At 40.0% G+C, this 20,590-nt stretch overlaps 2 protein-coding genes across 3 annotated transcripts in view; one reads left to right on the forward strand and one right to left on the reverse strand.

The window, feature by feature from the left end:
- The window catches only part of LOC105266556 (uncharacterized), a 21,269-nt gene extending 16,499 nt beyond the window's left edge, over positions 1-4,770 (forward strand). Inside the window, exon 3 of the mRNA XM_011304812.1 lies at positions 3,194-4,770. Coding sequence (XP_011303114.1) covers positions 3,194-3,540 — 347 coding nt within the window. The 3' untranslated portion in view covers positions 3,541-4,770. The remainder of the gene's footprint in view (positions 1-3,193) is intronic.
- The window catches only part of qin, a 75,763-nt gene that overhangs the window by 22,036 nt on the left and 33,137 nt on the right, over positions 1-20,590 (reverse strand). The gene's annotated exons all lie outside the window — the stretch shown is intronic.

Here is a 20,590-nt window from a genome sequence, read left to right on the forward strand (position 1 = left end):
CCCCCCCCCCCCCGTCACTAAAAAAATTGCCGAAAATTTCTTTTGAACTCAATTGTTCACGTAAGGCCTCATTTGAGCGATAACCCTTCTATCCTCTTCACCCTGGCCGTCACTCATTCAGAGGATTTGATCTCCGGGTCCCCTCAACCCCTCATCCCGTGGTTTTATGCACACAAAACGTCCCAGGGACAGGGATAGAAAGGGGATTGGATGGATGGAGGTGATGGAGGTAGAGGACGAGACGTACGAGCCAACACCGATGGCGGGTTGGAAGAGACCCGTCCGCTCGGCTGACTTTATGACTATGACTTCAACTGAAAACGTAAAAGACCGAGTGAGATGGCAATATCCAGGGACTTTGTCCTTCATTTCGCCAAACTGCAAGATAGATTTTCATCTGCGATACTCGGACTAGAAGACAGTATAAGTACTAGACACTACTGCTTTTTTTTTTATATTAATTAAACAGATTTGCAATTGAAATTTTTGCGGAGAAACTACAAGGAGAAAAATTGAATAACGGAAAATAACTGAAAATTTGGGTTCCACTTTTTTCGGAAGAGTGGGATTTTGAAAATTATTTGCGAAGTTCAATCAGATTTTAGTCGTCAGTTGAAATTAAATGGGAGAGGGTGTTGTAATGATGAGGCGCATTGTTTGTGGGAATTGGATTATGGAGGAGGGGCAGTAATGATTTTGGGGAGATGTGGGAGAGATTAAATTATCATCGATAATGAAGAGAGAGAGGATAAGTATTCAATTAAAATAGTGTAATTACCCATATGGGTTGAAGAAACGAAATTGAGTGATCGGGTGGGGGAGAGTTTGGAGATTTTGGTGGATATTGAATAATGTCTTGGTATTCAGGTGACATTGCTTTCGATGATGGTTTTGAGGATGATCTCGGACGGACGGTGACCATTCCGTATGGATGCCTTGGGAACCTACGAGTTTGCCAACTGTGTCGCGGTTTTCATGGACCGGAAATTGAGGTGGGGAAAAGGGTATGTGTTTATCCTACGTGACAAGAACGTTGAGAATCAGAAGGGGTTTTGGTTGGGACGTGTGGGTGTTGCGTAGTTGGGATATAACCCAAGGTGGCAAAACTATGCCTGTCATCCTGACTGTCGACGGGATGGAGATATATCCAGGGTGTTGGATCCACTGGATCAACCGGGGGATACCGACCAAGTTGTTTAGACAGTCTCGTGAAAATCCCGTGACTTGATCGGAGTTTCGGGGTACGACAGGTGTGCGTGCCAAGATTTTACAAATTTCTCGAGAATTCTGAATAATTAACACGGGATTCATTGAATAGCACGTCTTCAGCATTATGGAAAATCCGGTTGGGTTATTTTTATTTTATGGGAAGAAAATCTAGATCAGTTTGAGAATTTTTGGAGCTTCAAAAATTTCTGGAATTTATGGAATTGAAAAATCAGATGAATAAGATGTTTTTCTTTTGAAATATTGAAGAATTTTTACGGAAATTGAGTGGAGGAGCCGACAGTGAGTTTTTCCGACAGGCATTTCATCTAGATCGTTGAATTATTTTTTCCCCCTCAATTTTTGCCACTTATTATGGGTGCATGTACTAGAGACTTATCGACGGCGATGGAGTACCAGCTTATGGAGTACTTTGATGCTTCCACCACCGCATCGAGTAGACTACCGAGTCATGAAGTAAAGGGGGCAACCACCCCACCTCCTCGGAAGGCGACTCTAAGAAGCCTTTGTGCTTATGAAAGCTGCAATTCGACGACACGCACGCCACAGAGTAACGCCTCCAGAGAAATCCCCTCGCAACTTCAGCCACCCAAACGAAAACTTGAAATTAGCGATCGTGTTATCCTCGTAACTCGACAGCTAATTACACACAAGCTCACGAACAAGAGCAACAATTTCTTTCCCAAAGAAATCACAAACAAATTCCCGAGGCCCCACTCATCTATTTCCTCAATCCCCTCTGATAATTTATCTTGAAAACTTGTAAAAAAAAAAATCACCGATTATTCACAACTGGCCAATGGAATGTAAAAAAAAATGAAAAACAATAAACTCGACAATTTCCCAACAATTTTTCCCTGTCATTCTTTTGATAATCCACTCTGGTATTCTTCTTCGTCTATTCGGCCAATTCCGTGAGACTCGCAGTGTCTGATGAAACGACGGTATATCCCGCCGCGGGATGATAAAATAAAAAACGGAAGGGGGTGAAAGCGGGTGGAATGGGTGGAATGGGGTGGCGCATAGGGTGGGGGTTTGAAAAATGCCTGGGGATGATCTCAAGTCCGTCTGAATATCGTTTCTACCCTCCGAGTGTATCCGAGCGTAGCCCCCGAGCCGGAATAAATGAGTAAACGTTCGTAAATTAGCGCTCGATTTCAACCCCCAGGTCCAACCCCCTCCGTTATCCACCTCTTCCTCTTGTCTGTTTACCTCCGGGTCTCCTTCACCCCCTCATCACTACCTTCGCACTCATTCGACCTCTCTCCACCTTTTCTTATCATTTTTTGTCCGTTATTTTCCATTCGCCTGGAGATCTCTCTATTCTTACTCCGGAGTGCACCTTTTACGGAGGTACTATAACGACTTCAACGATGTGCCAATGGTAAAAGGAGTAATGCAGTATTTTTCATGCTCAACATCAAAGGGGTGTTTTGGACGGGGGAAATAAGAGTTGATTCTTTTATTGAATTTTTTTTTTTCCTTTCTTTTTTCATCGTTCCTCCGTTATAATTGCCTGTTCGCTATAGTTGAGAATAAATAAAGTGAAATTTATTCTGCTGTTGAGATGGTCGGCCGGAGTTATTTTGCAGAAGTCGCTTTATTTTATCTGATTGAATGCTCCGATTTAGATGAGTCGAGGATTTTTATTTTTTTATAATATAAATAATATAATAGGAGTGATATTTGAGGGTTTGAGAGAAAATCGCGCGAGCGGGAATGCCCTCATTCATTTGAATTTTCACTCTAATCTCGGAATTTACCGTTCTGGCTAATTTTTTACAACGACAATGACAACGCGAAGGGGAATATTCAATAATTTGTAAAATTTATAAAATAAATGTTAATGCAAAAAATTGGAATATTGGGTAAAAAAAGGTGTTGAAAAAAAATTACTCGTCCGATTTAACCATTTGGTTAGAAAATTTTGAGAGGGAATTTTCTAAAATGATATTGACCTTTGCAGGTCGCCCAGGAACCGATTACCCAGTGCTGGGTAGGGTACCCTACACAAATTTCTACTGCGACGAACAAGAGTACCCGGGTTTCTTCGCTGACGTTGAAACCCGCTGTCAAGGGTGGCACTACTGTGATATAGACGGAAGACAGGCGACATTTTTATGCCCCAACGGTACACAATTCAGTCAAGCTGTATTTGTATGCGACTGGTGGTTCAACGTCAGATGTGAATTGAGTCCGAAATTGTATGCCATCAATAGTAGACTGTATCAGCGGCCAACAGAGAGCCCAACACGACCACACCGAGTCATCACCAAGGAGCTCCTCGAAAATATCTTCGTCAAGAGGAAATGAAGAGGTCCCTCACTCACTCCAACGAGTAGAATAAAAATCAACCGATGCTTCTGCGAGGGGCTTTAACTAGCAGAGGGGAATAAAGAGTTTTACTACTTGCAAAAGAAAAAAAAAATGAGAGAATTTACTGGCAAAAAAGACATGATGAGCTCTCCCTTATTTCTATCGGGGCAGATTTTCATTGCTGCCAGAGCCATTCAACCACCCTGGGTTCTTAATAGTTGATGAGCTCCCGGTGAAGAGTTTCAGGGACTTGCAATTTCTTTTTCCTCGTTACCCCCTTTATTTTGGCAACGTGATGAACAGATGTATGACTTGCAGTCTATCGTTGAAAATTCTACGTAATCTACAACAATTTGTGTGGAAAATTCGATTGTGATGGATTCAATCGATTGCCGAGATAAATCGATCAATTGAAGATTCCCAGAAACCAGAGGAAAATTCTCGTGCTGTCACCGTAAAATTTTCCGAGTGATAAAATATTGATGAAATGTCAATTATTTCCTAGTGTATAAAAATCACTCGAGTATCGAGCATTGCAGAAATATTTATAGAAGAATCTTTAAAGAATATTAATTAATAATTTTGCCAGTGGCACTGGCGAGGGCCTAACATGAGGAAATTTTCACCCATGGGAATACAGATATTGCTGACCAATGCGAATTAACTCTCCGTTCCTGAAATGAGCGCTAGAATAAAAAGCCGAAACAAACCAGAAACAAACCAGAAATGTACAACAGTTGCTGACAGAATCCATTAACGATGGGCTCGCTTAAAAAAATATCTATCTCAACAAAAAAGGAGTGAGTGGGGTGAATCACAACGAATTGATATAGCCCTCGAGCAGATAATCCAAAACTAATTCAATCCGGAATACCTAGAAAATTTAATTCCGAGCCGTCTAACTTTTATCAAGTTCCTGACGTGGCCCCTGGCGTGCCTCGGCGAGTATGGATGTGCCCCCGCATAGGGGATGCACCTCTCGCGTACAAAAACCAGAAAGAGAAGTCGAGGGTGAAAAAAAAAATATATATATCTGGTGTACACAGCGGGAATGGAGCTCTATGCCAGTTGCAATTTCAAATTTAAATTGAGAAGAATTCAAAGTGGTACCTGCCATTTCATCTGGAATATAATTTCTCAGGGGTATTTGTCTTCCAGTGAATCATTGTCAATTTTCATCTCAGATTGTTTTAATTATAAGAAAATAAATTGCATTAATCAGTTTAACTCATGTAAAATAAACGATGAGAAAATGGAAGGAAATGGCTTAAACGAAATGTTTACTGAAATTTTTTTAATGGAAAATCTTCAAGATATATAATTCAATGAAATCTTTTCTGTCTCGATAAATTTCGGATTGGAGATTATCCACGATTATCCTCAACTGAGAAACATGTGCCAAGATATTTAAATTAATTTCAATCAAACATTTCTCGCCGTTCATATATTTCCATTAGCATCTAGACTAAAGTCCCAACCTGAAGGAGCATTAATCAATGATTAATTACCGAAATAAATCTCCTCATCCCATAGTAAAATCCCAAGCATGTCGATAACTCTTTTTATTCCCCCCATTTATCGAAGTCTCAGGTGGTACAGCGAGATATCTCAACACAGAAGTTGAAACGAGCCCTCGAATCACCTTTATCCGTAATGTCCCCAACGCCAACTCCCGCCGTTTATCCAAAATGCCCATAAACCGCACGACCCTCTTCCCTCCTCCGTCGGCCAACGACAACCCCAATGAAAACAAAAAAAAAAAAACGACAGAAAAATAAAACCCAAACAATTTTCATTCTCTCCCCCGCCCCAAGATAAAGAACGTACGGACGTGCAACCGGATGGAATCCATCAGTGAAGAAGGTAATCAGTTGAGTCTGCAGAGGGAGAAGAGGGGAAAAAAGCCACCGACTTCCCCTTCTGGTACCTCAACCACTTTCCCAAATCCAATCTCCTGAAATTCCTCCCTCTCACCCCGGTCCACCCCCTCAGGTGAACCCAGTCGACAACTGACACTGTCCAAAACCTTTTCAATCTCCCCCCTTCATTTTCCCCCCTCCCTTTCACCCCCCTAAAAAAGTATACATTTTCCACCCGATAAAGTTGAATTTCCCGCCACTCAAGTCGCTTCGTCTGACTTATCGAGTGCCTCCACTACTTCATACAAAAGACGCGCATCAGGTTCGACTTGAAAAGAAATATTCCACCCATCGATATCCCCGATAACTTCAACCTGGGATTTTATTATAAAAAAGATGAAGAATAATAATAAAAAAAAAAGAAGTTGAAAAAAGTCAGAGGTAAAAGGTGATATAACTTTATCGTTTAATCGCAATGGCAACGAATGTCAGTGGAGCCTGGTCCAGACGTCAAATGGGGTTGCATAGGGGCTGATGGGGTGGCAGGAGGGTGAGAGGGGGAGAAAGGTGGGTGGTTGGGTGGTATGAGCTTTAAAACCCTGTGGAAATAAAGCCAAGTGACAAAGAAGGATATACGACAGGCTCATATTACGGCCCGACGCGTTTAATTACCCCGTCCTTAAGGGCCCCCGCACCCCCCCCTTTATCATGAAATAGCGCCGTAAAACCCCGTCAACGGGGCTGCACTGTGTGCCCCGTTTACGAGCGCCTGCAAAGTTTTGGCTCTGCCATTCGAACCCTCTTCGTCGGCCCGCCCACACAAAACCCCGGGGCTCAGACTCTCTCCTCTCGTCACCGGTTATACTTCCTCGTCAGTTTCGCTTCCTCAATCCCCGGGTTACTTATTGCTGAAGAGAGGGGGGGAGGGCTGCGATACTGTTTTATCGGTTCTCGAGCATATAGAGTTTGAAAATTAATCGTCTTTAGTTATGAAGAAAACCAACAGACGCCGACTCTGGGTCCACAATCGAGATCGGTAAGAAATTTTTAAATATTTTTGTGCATTTGATTTTGATGATGCGAGTGGTCAGAAAAATTTGTGAAATTGGTGGTGAATAATTTGTAGCCTCGATGGTTTTACTGGCAAATATTTAAAAAATATTGTCTACCTCTTTTATGGCGAGTCAACCAATTTTATGCATGTCAATGGAGATCTTGTCGTATGTGTTGAATTGAATGTGAAATTGAAAAGCAAAAAAAGGGGGGAAATGGTCAGAAAGAATTACTCAGCTGACACGCATTCGCGAAATGAATGGATTTCTCTTGAAAATGACAATTGAAAATGGCGATAACATTATCAATTATCAAAACGCAACAGCGAGTGGATAAAAATCGTTGGAATATCTCGGAAATGATGATAAAAACCTCTCCATACTTTCATATCCAATTAAAATCTGAAAACACTTGCTCTCAGTTGAGATCCAAAGTACCTGGAGGGCAGGCATCGCACTAGACAACGGTTAATCAATGGGCTTGAATGAGCACCGTAAAATCCACGATGCGTTGATTGACAATGAACCGCGGTTTGGCAGGGGCTCGAGTCCCCCTCCTCCCCCCCACAAAAAAAAACCGACAAAACGCAGAAAAATGTGTATCGAAACAGCTGATATTTCGGGTATTCCCCCTTTTCAAGAATTTCGCGCTTTGTTTACGCGAACGAAAATAATTGTTCAAACGATTTGCACGTGGAAAAAAAGAATGACTCGAAAAAGGTTAAACAGAAAATATAGAATGGAAGTTAAAAAATAATAAAAAATTCTGCAATCACGCGCCGATGAGTCTGATCGATGAGTGTGTATCGGATTTGGGGATGCTCCGCCCCACCGGTTTTCTCGTTTATTTATCCGCTTTAAAAATAATAATAAAAAAAAAAATCCGTTCGCCCCCCTATCCCCTCGATTCCCTCCTTCATATCCTCTTTTTATTTCCACTCTCGGTACTCGAGAACTGGCCACTTTTTGCCTTCAAACCATATTTTGTTTTATAAACAAGTGCATTGGGCACAGAGTAGACGAGTTGAAATAATTCATTTTGCTGCGAGCGCGATTAAAACATTTTACGTATCATTCGATTGTGCAAAAGCACTGGGTTTTTGTAATTCATTTTTATTTATTGCTCTTTTCCGCGCTTTTTCCAGTCTGGGATATTTGTTTTGAATAATCATCCCCCGGGCGAGTTTTACCAGCTGCCAACGACGGTCCTTTGCAAATTCCGGGATTAACCTCCGGCTAATTTGAGATATTATTTTTTTTTATTTGCCTTTTATTTTCGGTGCACGATGGAAATATCGAAGTTGAATCCCTCGAGTTTCTGTTTTGGTTTGGATGAATGGAAATTTAGTCACGAATCCACCGAATATTTTTACATACCCTCCGACTGTAATTTAGGAATTGAAAATTTATCGATGACTAAAATTACGGAATTACTAAATTTATCTTTGCGAAATTTTGGTTCGATTTTAGGGAGTCTCGTCGATAAATTTAAAGAGAAATTGATGTCAATTGTCTTATTCAATCTCAACGCCATTAGAAATTTGACGCCGAGTATTGACAAATAATTATCCAACTACTTCGAACACCTTTCGAGGACAGTATTTGCGAATAGATTTCACTCGCCAGAGTAAATCCCGTAAGTACGCTGTGTAAATTTTTTTTTTCGGACATTCCCATCTTTCCGCACGACTCCATAAACGAGCTTGACCCACCTGGAAGTGGCCGTATATTTTTTTAAACTCGACGATGTGTTCGACTTTCACGGATTAATGTGACTTTTTTCCCTGAAATAAATTCGCACGTGAGGATTACAACTCGGCAGAATATATTTCGGGATGTAGGTCAAAAAATCAGGTTGAGACGAATGTAAATGTAATAATGTTTATGAGTCAATATCGCAGAAAAAAAAAATTGAAATAAATTACACGTCATTTTTACCCATCACGTAATATTACGGATTTTCCCCTATTTGATTCCGATTAATCGATACTCGCTGACTGATCAATTCGTACTAAAAAATCGAATGAATCGATTTAAATGAGACAATTAGAGATTGTTGTAGAATTTGTAAAATTATGGTATGATGGGTCTGTAGCGCGAAGCGTCAATTTTTTATTAAATAAACAAAACGACGAGAATTTCCCTGAGGTCTCGAGGTCATTGACCCTGGAGTACCTCGAGGATGAGTAACGACCTTGCGAGAGTGGGAGTAATGAAGAGAAGAAGAAAGAGTGAGAGGCAGTGGATAGGCATCAACCGGTGAAAGCCCGTCCAATCCTGCCACCTCAATTTGCTGAATCATACTTTCAACCGACCCCAATAATTTCGGTGACCACTCTAAATATTATTCTATAATAATATTCCAGAAAAATATTAAAAATATTGTAATGCAAATGCATTAGAAAAATATTAGCGAAAATATTAGGCCGAAAAATATAACCAGTCGAGATATTCCGATACCAAAAATTTCCAAAAATATTACAACTAAAAGGATTACGATATAAATTGTTTAAATAACCGAAGATAAATCCCCATTTCCCCTGTAACCGCCCCTCAATAAATATTCTCAAGTGCCAACAACTCCTATAATTTTTTTCACCGACATTATCCCGATCAATTACCGAAACGTGCAGAAAGCATTTGACGACTAAATTTATAGCGAAAAGTGAAAACTCCTTCCTTCCCTCACGATCTCGCGACGTACAAAATTTCTTAGTACGAAGAGACTTTCCAATAAATATTCAATCCAAAAAATGAAAAATGGAGATAGTTGAGAAACCGCTATTAGGCGTTTGGCAGCAAAGAGCGATCCGGCGATCAAATTGGGCAAAGGTAAAAACCGAAATAAGTTTAAAAAAAAAGTCTGATCATGAAGTAGCATCTCAAAGATAGCACAACATCAAGGCAACACATATGCGCATTATTGCAAGTATACAGCTGGCTAAACAGAGGCAGTGCTGACCGTTCAAACGCACTGGAGTTTCCATTGGCCGGTTACAGACGTACTCACCGGTCCGGAAGTTTGTGATAAAACGATCCTTTGCTAGTTGGGTTAGTACGTGTGCAATGTAACGAAATAATACCCCAAGCTCATACCATTGATAGAGACAGAGATTTCTCCCACTCGTTATTCGTTCCTCCTGATGCACCTCCACACTCCTCACCGAATCATACAAAACCGCCAGTTGCCGAAGCATCGGTTAATTAATAGATAGAGCGTCAGAGAGATGCGAGAAGCGCTTTTGGGTTTGTGCTGGCTGACGATTCGAGTGTACGTGTATTTTGGCCAAACATTTGGACGAGGATAGGGTGCCACTATAACCCAAACAGTATCCAAACGATGCTCCACTGGTTTAATCGCATTCAAACGCTTTCCTTTCTCTTCCTTCATCGCAATCCACCGAAAACCCCCCCCGTTACCCATCACCCAATCCACCCATCGCTAGTATAAACACGTGTTTCACTGATTTCGCGGGCTCCACACACATTATCGGCTTGCCATCCTAACCGAAATTGTCTACCTTTCCGAATCCCTATCTCTCACACAAATAATCGCGCAATTACAATCTCACCCCGACAATTATAAAATGTCAATGGTTGATGTCAGATTTAATCTTGGATCCATAACTAATCAGAAGTTGAGTTTAAATTTCCACTCGGAGTTCAATTTCCAATCTCCTCTGCGAGAAAAAATTCGCAAATTACGTGATTGCATATGGCGTGTAAAAGCTGCTCGTGGGAGAATAAAAAAAAAATATCTACCCCTGAGACCTGGTTGGACTTGCTCTTCATTTCCGCTGGCAATGATTCTCCCCTGGGCAAGTTGGAAATTCAGAAGAGACAGTGGTTTGTGCGGAAAGTGGTGATACCAATGCAAATTTTCGTTCTTAGCCCGATTGGAAGACGGGGGACAATCTTTCCTAAGTAGTTTCTTGGGCTCTCCGGGGGCAACTGGACCCAATCGACGCATTTTCACCCACGCATTTCTGACCCATCCCCCTTGTCACCCCCTGAATTATCTTCACCCCCGTTCAACCACAGTCTCGATGGACTCGGGTAGTTTCAAAGTTGGACGTCCTCATTCACCCTGGATGACGCATTTACGTTATACCGTACCCTCCAACCCTCTCTCGTGTTATTCATTGGAACGATGGGGATGAGGGGATCTGGGGGTATATTCACCGGTGGGTTTTCTCCAGAGTTGGTTCGTCTGTCGAGACCCTAATTAACCGTACGTCGCCTTGCGTCCTCGCTCTACCTAGTCTTGGATACGTCAGAGCCCCCTGTTTCAAGCCAACACAGAATTCAACTTGTACGGACAGATAACCCCGGCAAATCTTCACCACCGAGACGTGAGAATATCCTCTATTATACCATCGTGGAGGGGATATTACACGTGTTATTCATTTTCACTTGTCTGTACTGTGAATATTCCACTTACGCTGAGAAAACATTTTTTTTCAGTCAAGAATATTTAGTAACCACAAGAAAATATATTTGGAATTATTAAGTCTTATGGGAGTATTTACCCGGGTAAAAAAAAATTGTAATCGGAATATTTTTTCCAAATTTTCAAAAAAATTCTGGAAAACTTTTCAGATTTTTTTTTTTGAAAAAATTTTTTTTCCAGAAATTTTTTGAAAATTTGGAAAAAATATTTCGATTACGATTTTTTTTTTATCCGGGTACACAGTGATCGCTAGATTTACTGGTAGAAAAAAAATATTCCTAGCAATTTAATTTTTTTTCTCAGTGTAATTTAAAGTTAAAATTTCTGAATGTTCAACGACAAAAAAAAATAAAAAAATCGATTAAAATATATATTGTTTATAGAGTGAAATAAAATAGCGATAGATGGATGATGTTAATATTCTTCGAGTGAAAATAACTCGTTAACCTTTAGTACACACTTGACACCTACAGTATCAACCCTCGAAACCCATCCCCGTTGGGCTTTCACCGGCGAAATACCATCGTCTAACCTCGAGCCCACGTATACTCAACCTTAGCTCGAATATGTACATAGAGCGGGTTGAAAGAAAATCGTATTATGTGCAAACTGAGGGGATGGGGGTTGATTGTGTTAGGTGTGGATGGTAAGCCGAGGGGTTGTGTCCACTGGCACGTACCGCGGGGATCGAAAAAAAAAATAATAATAAATGTTAGACTAGTCGAAGGACCTGTAAATCCTTTTGAGCGCACTATCTACACGATTTTCCAGGCAAGTGCAAAATCCCTCTCTCTCCCTCCCTCAAGTATCTCCATTACACTGATCACTGCATTTTGCACTTGTTCAATCACACGGAGAAAAAAAAATTATTCGGGTAAATTCATTTACTTCTGCCGGATCAATTTAATTTTATTTTCAAAACGTCAAAGCTATTTATTGTGAAATAATTTTCCTATTTTTATCGATTATTTTTTCTGTTCCTGATAATTTTATTATTATTTACGGGATAATTATAAATTTTGAAATTTTCGGGTGAAAATGATTATTTTTTTGATTTTTATACGTAACCTATAAGTTGATTGAAAGATTGGGTTATGAATAAATAATCTAGGGGAAATAAATAGAAATAATAATCTACGGATGACATTTTGAAAAAGCGAAGTGGAGTTCCGCGGGATAAAAAAATTGGAATATTTATTCAACGGGCGTCGATGGCGGGATGTACTCCAGGGGGTGAAACCAGGGGTTGACGAGACAGAGCAAGCCATACGCATCGATGACAAGAGCATGACACTTGTCTGGTCGAGTATTTCCCTTCCATCGTCCTCGGATTATCCACCGTTTTAACCTCCACCACTACTGACCGCTCCACCCTCTTCCCCTCCATCAATTTCCACCCATCACCACCCCTCACCACTCGAAGGTTTCAAACAGCCCTCGCGATAATAATAGGCGGATGATTTTTTTTTCTCTCCTCCCTCCCCCTTTGCACTGGTAAATAACCGTAAACTCGACAAAACGAAAATACCAGTGGAAGAGGGAGAAATAAAAAAAAAAACATGTAAAGTTATAAACAGCTGATAGTTTTTATCGCCCAGACGATACCGCGGGATCCAGTGGTGCACAACATTTACACGTGATTTAATATTTAAACCTGGATTAAAATTATTTCAACCCCAGAGATGAACGCGATTTAATTACTCAACTTCGACGTTAAAATTTTCAATTAAACAACGCGATATTAATTTACCTCCCTAAAATTCCGAGAAATTCGTTAATTATTGATTACCGCGTGTAATTATTTTTCCACGAGTCCGTCATTTTTCGAAATTTTCAATTGCATTTGGAAACACTAGACGAAACAGACTCGAATAATATCACCTGATCAATTTCATTTTGTTATTATCAACTACCAATGCAGGAGAGAGAGATACTGAAGTGCTAAAATTTTATCTCAGTCGGATGGAATATTTTTTTTTGGTAATTCACTTTGGAATTTTAATGGATAAACAACTGTTTTGGGTAGACAGTACAGCACTCAAATATCATCGGAAAAGGGGGGTAGATATGGGGCTCAAAATGATGGTGTTGGTGGGAGTGACAATGTGCAATGGTTATGTGCGTCGTGAGCATACATAGCGGCATCACGAAATCGTGAGAGGTGCACCCTGTGCATCAGAGCTCTCAACGCATCAAATCCCATGCATATTTAATCAGCTAGAATTATGGCTCGTCATGTTGCAGTTTTGCCGTTTCGAGAGGGATTTCGAATCGCCCGAGAGAATTTCCATTAAATCCCCGATTAATTGTCGCTTATTTTTATTTCACCGAGAGCTCTGTTTTATTTATTTATTTTTTTTTACGTCATGGGGCACCGATGAATGATCGGAAAAAAATAAAAGGCTTCTAACGTTTTTTATCTTATTTTTTATGTCTATTTCAGAAGAATAATATTTTGCTTCCAAAGTGGAATATCTCTGGATAGAACAATGATATCGAAAAAATTATTGCGAATTAATTGCGAAAATTCAAAAAATCGGGAAAATCGGGGAATCATTGCAGCCCACGTGCGACCATTTTTGTGTAAACATGAAAGTGTTTAATGGAATATTTGCGTAGCTGCAGTATTTTATTCTGCATTAAAAAATAGTAAAGACCTCGCAGGTCTTTCTCACAGTAATTATCCCTGAGCCCCTAGCATCATGCAATTTGGAGTGCAATATAGGATAAGTCGTATCTAACTTTCAAAATAACCGTCTTGGGATTATTAATGACTGGGACGAGTATAACTACCGAGTCCACCCATTCTCGAGTTAGTGCAGCGCAAAATGTTGCGTAAGAAACTATTTTACGATGACGATCCCATCACCCAGGAAATTATTCGCAAACCCGTTAATGGGATATTTGAGATGGCTTGGCACCGGCTACCCAACATTCCCATCACCTTGCAATTTTTCCCAATAACAACCGGAAATGGAAAAATATCCATTGTAAAATAATGGCAATAATATTTTCTCACGCATCTTCTCCACAGAGAAAACCTGACTTTTCCCAGATTCATTTTCCCTATTGTATTGGATAATAATAATTGATGGTAATTGAAGAATTGCGTGCACTCGTTCTCGTGTTGTTTCTCTGAAGGTGTTAATTAAGTTGAGGCAATATTTATAACAATTAATTCGCGGAAATGAGATCGATCCCAGATGTTTGCACGTATTTTTCGAATTTCAAGTTGTACACGAAGAGAAAAATTGAATTAAACCCAATTCCAATTTGATTAATGAACATGAGTCTGAATAATAAATGGCAATAACCAGAATCACCCCGGAAAATGGTGTTTTCCCCTCGGAAACCGTAAAATTTCCGGGAAAAACCGTAACTCGAGTCAAATTGTTGTCTCGCCAGTTGGTACCACTCAATTATAAATTTCCGACTGAGTTTTCACTTGAATAAAAAAAAAAGATTGAGTTTTCACCGGGTGATTTCCCGGGATCATATCACCCAGTGACAAAAACGAAGAAACTACAAATTGTTAAATAAAAAATGACTAAAAGTCGAGTGAGAGGTGATGGTACCAGTGAAAACTTTTAATTGGCACGTGCGAGTGGTCGAGTGAGAGTGAAAAAGTACAAAATAGTATTGCCTACGCATCCCACCTCGAAAGTACAGTTGGAAAAACAAGAAAAAAAAACGCAAGTATTTTCGAAAGTGCTCCACGTACCCGACATTTACTGTCGTCATATTACTCGACGAACGAATAGCATCGAGTTATCTAATTACCCAGCGAATGTAATTAATAATAATGAAGTCAGTAAAAATTCATTGCACTAAAGTACGAGTTGAAATGCGAGCAATAGATCAATGGAGTCGCGATAGTTATCCGGGAGAAATGATTGGGATTTTTTTTTTCAATTCTATAATTCTAGTATATCCTGGAGAACGGCACCAGAGACAGGGGACTGGATAAATCTTTATAATAAGCTTCTGCCACAGGGCTGCGAAGGTTACAGCCCATGAAAATACACGTACGTGTCGTCATTGCTTGTACCTTGTACTTTCCCACGGAGCCGTGCCCCAATATCTAGCCGCTCTTGTTACAACTTTTTACCACTTTTTTGCAGTGCAATCTTCACTATTTTTCTCTCAACTCTTCGTGTTATATTCTGTGCAATTTTCCTACTAAATAATCACGGGTAAATAAAATTTGTAATGGAATTGAAAAATTCTCGGCTTTGTGGTGTATGAAAAATTTTTTTTTTCAGTGAATGGATAAAGAAAGCGGGAAATATTGAAGATATAACCTGAAGAACTCATTATGATCGAATTCATTAGAATCTTCCGTGAAAAATTTGACTTTACGATCCTTTTTATCCTTAATTAAATCCAATAATTCTCCCCTGAAAATTATTACCAAACTCTCTACAAAATTTTAATTCTTTTCATGCGCCACAATTACTCCGTGTAGAATTGTTTTCCTTATTCGAGTCTCTACAAATCTATTTGAATTATTATTGCGGTTTCTTTCATTATAAAATTAACTTTCAACCGAAAGATATTAGAAAATACCAGGATATGTCAAATTATCACACGAGATATTCGAAAAAATTATAATACGAAATCTTCGCGCGAATAAATCAGAAAAAAAGTCAAAAGTCAAGACAATCGAATAATTTAATTATTCCCTAATTACCCCAAATTAAAAAAAAATTACCAGACAAATTCCAGTTGTACACAATAAAATTGTTTTCCCGAGGAAAAAATTTCTCCCGTTCCACAAATATCAAGTCCTAGACCATCCGACAAATCTGTCACAATTGCTATACATGAAATTAGCATAATCAATTCATGTAATTGAATGGCAAAAGACAGTGAGGAAACCGAAAGCGCATTAATCCCGGCCTTTTACTCCACTCAGTGAAATAAGATTGAGAGTTAAAAAAAAAATCGCGAGAAAGAAAAGAAAAATAGTCCAGGTACAGAGTCAAGAGAGTGAGAGCACGTGGTATGCATGATGTAACGAGGCTGTTTGAGACCCTCTCGACAACACTCCCTTGCCTTTTTTTTCCCTCTACCTTTCCCTGTACTCCCGGCATTATTATTATTCCACATTTTTTTTTTCACTTCAACTCCTTGTTTTTTCCTTCTGCCTGCCACCGATCCGCACGTTAATACACGCTCCCATGCAGTTCTAAAGAGAACAAGGTACAGCCAACGATGCTCCGATTACGAGACACACGTTCGCCCCGTCTACGGTTATATACCCTGGTGATGACGAAAAAGAGATGCCTGCCACTGGAAATTTATGTTAAACCATCTAGAGAGAATGCACTGGGTAAAGTGATAGGCCATTCTCATGAGTTATCAGAGGATATGGAGTTATATCGAGGGGAAACTCACTCCCAAAATTATGACGAGACTCATTAACCACTTCATTAATTCATCGAAATATATTTTCAAATTTTTCATTTGTCACTGAATGAAAAAGTGAGTAGCACCTCGACTCATTTTCTTTGTTCAATCCATCGCGCCCATAATTTCAATTGATTCAATTCGATTTGCAATTTGCTTAATTCAACTCATTCCTCTTCATAACATCACTGCTTATTTATCTTCCCGGGGGGAGGTGAGTGGATAGGTGGGCGGGTAAACCACAGATGGCCGAGGTTGCCCCAAGCCGCAGATAATCATCTACACGCTCCATTAATGTCGATGATTGTGGATCATTCCGTGACTCCAAGATCAATAAAATAATTCCCGTTATTATTTTCTTAACACCCCTGCCCCCATCACCGCCAAACAACTCCCCAAATTCCAAATTCAGCCAAATTATAAATAATAATAACTAACAATTATCCCAACCAAGATAATTTAAAAAATCCCAAAATCCTCTCGACTCATTGCAAATCACAAAAATCGACTCAAAAAGATCACGAAAAATTCAATATTCCCCTTAAGTTTTTTGATCACCTGCATATACTTGTATCCCTCGCCCCTCCATCCAGATCCACCCACCCACCCACTCACTGACGAATAAAAAATTCAATATCCCAGTTATGATCCCCTCAATTCTTCAATTCGCTGCATCAATCACCAGAGTGTAATTTTCCCTGGCGTTTGACTAACTTGAAAAAAATCGCAGTCCAAAAAAAAAAAAATTGCCCACCCCCCCTCGAATTATGGAGAGACTCTACATACATATACCGTCAATGCAATTTTATCCGTCTGCCATTCAGATTTTAATACGCTTTTCCTCGCTAAAACGTGTCGCTTGACGGTGCCCATCGGCTCAATTTTACCGAATGGTGCGCCAGTGAAAATCATCCCCCCTCTCACCCCCTCAACCAGCCACCCCATCATCCCACCCACTGTCACCCCATGGTACAGTTCATGGAGACGAGAGATGCTCCAATGGTTAGAGTACTGAATTAGTAAGGACTAAATCCATTGGATCTTTCGGGGAAAAAAGTTGAAAATGAGAAAATAAAAATTGTACATTTCAACGGAATCAAATACGCAGGAAATCGATGCATTCTTATCTCTGGATATTATATTTTCCCTCTCTTTTTCCATTTCATTGTCAATATTTTTCAATCTATTTTCCATCGTTATTTCGGTGCAGGACTGTCGGAAAAAATCGAGTACTGATCACTCGGGGAAATCGAAGTTTTGAGGATTTTTACGTATTTTTATTTTTAGAAGGGGTTGAGAGGGAGGGAGATTGAGAGAGATTGAGGGAGATTGAGGGGGATTGAGGGGGTATCTATTTGATTTGTCTTTATTGTAGCAGTGTGTGTGTTTTACTCTGTAGGGCCAGTGGAATCAATTTGCGATGGTACAATGATCAACCATTTTTCCCCTTCGTTCTTCCGATTTTAATCGATAATCGATTATCAATCGGCTAGAGATAAATTTTATAACAGTGAATGTTTTTTTGATTAATTTCTTTCACTGTATCCCCCATTTCCTCGGTTATTTCGATTGATATATTCTTTGATGCAGTGCAACAGCGCTGTTTATTTCCATCAATCCTGGCAGATGGAAAAAATTGTTTATTGAAATTTTTAAATCTATGACGGATGACGGAAAATTTTTGTCAATTCCCGAAGAAGTGTGGGAAAAATCCGGAAAATATGGCCGGGAAATTCAGTGAATATTATTGGCAATCGATTCGGGCAACTCAAAATATTGAACAGCAGAGAAATATCTTTTTTTTTTTCGTCTGCGCTATAAAAATAATTTCATCAGAAAAATATGCAAATAGAGGGGGACATGTCTACTCACGTCACTCTCCACCGCTCGAAAGAGTGCAATTAAATAACGCTGCGGTCAATTAAAACTGGAAATAAAACTCGGACGGATTATGATCGCGTGTTTTAACTGCACTCCCTCGCAATTTCCTTTTTTCCAGGGAATTATTTTTTTTTTTCTGTGTATCTCGCAGTGCATTTAACGTAGCCTCGGTGAATGCAGTGCTTACTGTCCATGTCATATCGATAGAAAGGGGAAGAAAAAAAAAAGAGGGATGCAGAGGAGAGTAGAAGGGAATTTTGTGTGCCCCCAGAGTAGACCAATACAGAAAAAAAGGAATATAGTGAGGAAAAAAAAATATATGTCACTCAAGTCGATCAATATATCGATTGTGAAAAATAAAAATGAGAGAAAAAGGTAAACAGGAAATTGCGATTTCGATCATCCGGTCTCCATAATCTAAAGTGGCATCGAGCTGAATTATTTCTCACGATTTCCCGATTATAGTGCAGTTTTGATCATGAATAATTGTTGTAAATGCCGATAGAATTTTATGATTGAACAGAGGAAGTGGATTATTTCGATCGTTAGCTGACAGGATTACATAAATTTTCGGCGCAATTGTACCAATTCCGGTGTAAATTTTTCCTCGATAACCAGGGATTCTGCATTTTGGTGAGATTGAGTATTGTCGAGTTAATGGATTAATTTGATGGAATAATCATTGATAGTTTAATAAACCTCACGCTGTTTAACTTATATTCGCTAGCTACAAGGAATTGTTTCTCCTCCTCGAATTGTTAGAGATACTTTGGTGTCAATAAAAATTTGAAAATTCAGGGTTTCACTCGGAGCGCTTAAATAATAGCATTTTTTAATAATTAAAAGATATTAATTACGCCGAGTGCATTCAATTTCCAGGAATAATTTATTTTCTCAATGAAAATAGAGTGACTAGAATTGAGAACAGATATATTCGAACAACCCCTCGGAATATATTTAATATTTCGTATTGTCACAGGTGGAACCACCGGAAGATCACGAAAATCACGTGATTACGTGTAATTACGCATTCCCGAGTGTTTCTGTATGTAATGCCATGAGGATATCGAATCTTGAATGAATTGAGCTGTGTATGCCGAGTGGGGGTTGAGGAGGGTGGGGTAAAACAAGAGGGAGAATGGGGTGGCGATGGGGGGGTGGGAAGCGGTTGTGGGCCGGTTTGGAAACCAGAGCTCGAGGGCGAGTAGTTACGGCGTTTAGTGAAACGCAAACCCAAGTGAGCAAATACACGATGGTAAACAGGTCTGCCAATCTGCAGGGGTATGAGAGTGAATGCGAGTGAATGAGTAAGAGGGAGATACTCTATCTCGCGGCCAATATTGGCTGCAATACTGGTTGCGCATTACGTTAAATCACACCGAGAATTGCCTCCGCCGTTTTGGCGCATATAAGGCCCCTTTATTGCAATCACCGTTTGCCCATCCTTCAATTCTCCCATCTAATTCAATAATTTTCAACATTTCACTTTCCAATTATTGGCCTCGATAACACGAAAAATCGACTTTTCAAAGTGAAGATGTAACAAAAAAAAAATGGAAATGGTTGTTTTATAGAATGAAAAAAAAAATCCCGATAATCTCAAACTCAAAATATTGGCCATCAACTCCTGACTATAACCGATCGAATGGGAAAAAAAAATCACCACCCCCCGGATCTGTCAAACAGAATTATTAACTCCCCCAAACATGGTATAATCACCTCCCACCTCCTCATCGATGACCACCATCCTCCGCAACAAATTCCCCATCCGCAAAAAAAACATTAAAACATATGCATATATAATCTTGCCCCCACCCTGCGACGAGACCGGTTGACGGCTATAAAACGCGTATTTCTCGCACAAAGGTTTGATGTAAAATAGAGCGAAAACACGATCGAAGGCTCACAGCGGAATGCAAACAAGGGTAAACACCCCCTTTTTTACCACCCCTAAAACCAGGATGAGCGCAATTCCCATCCTCCATTGCTCGCGCTCCCACGTACCGGCAAATTACACCGAGCGTCATTTCCTCCTTCAAACCATCAACTTTGATGCCTTTTATAAAAGAGAGTGGAAACGAGAGCACCACATACCGAAATTATTCAGTGTAACAGAGACAGGTGCGTGTGTCTTGTGTGTGTGACTATGTGGATTAGAACGATATAGAGTTTCCAAATTTAATAGCCCTGTGTTTGTGTGAGACAGGGGATGAGAGGAGGTGATGGTACGAGGGGGTGGGCCGAAAATGAGGGATGAACGGACGCTGGGACAGGGGCATATTCAGCACCAGGTATCAGAGAGGGAACGAAATAGAGTTAAAGCGACGAGTGCACAGATCCTGGTGTACCCCGTAAATACATACGCAGCTTTACTCCATCCATATCCAACCCCCCCA

Source organism: Fopius arisanus, unplaced genomic scaffold (assembly GCF_000806365.1).
Source record: "Fopius arisanus strain USDA-PBARC FA_bdor unplaced genomic scaffold, ASM80636v1 scaffold00039, whole genome shotgun sequence".
Taxonomy (NCBI): Eukaryota; Metazoa; Arthropoda; class Insecta; order Hymenoptera; family Braconidae; genus Fopius; species Fopius arisanus.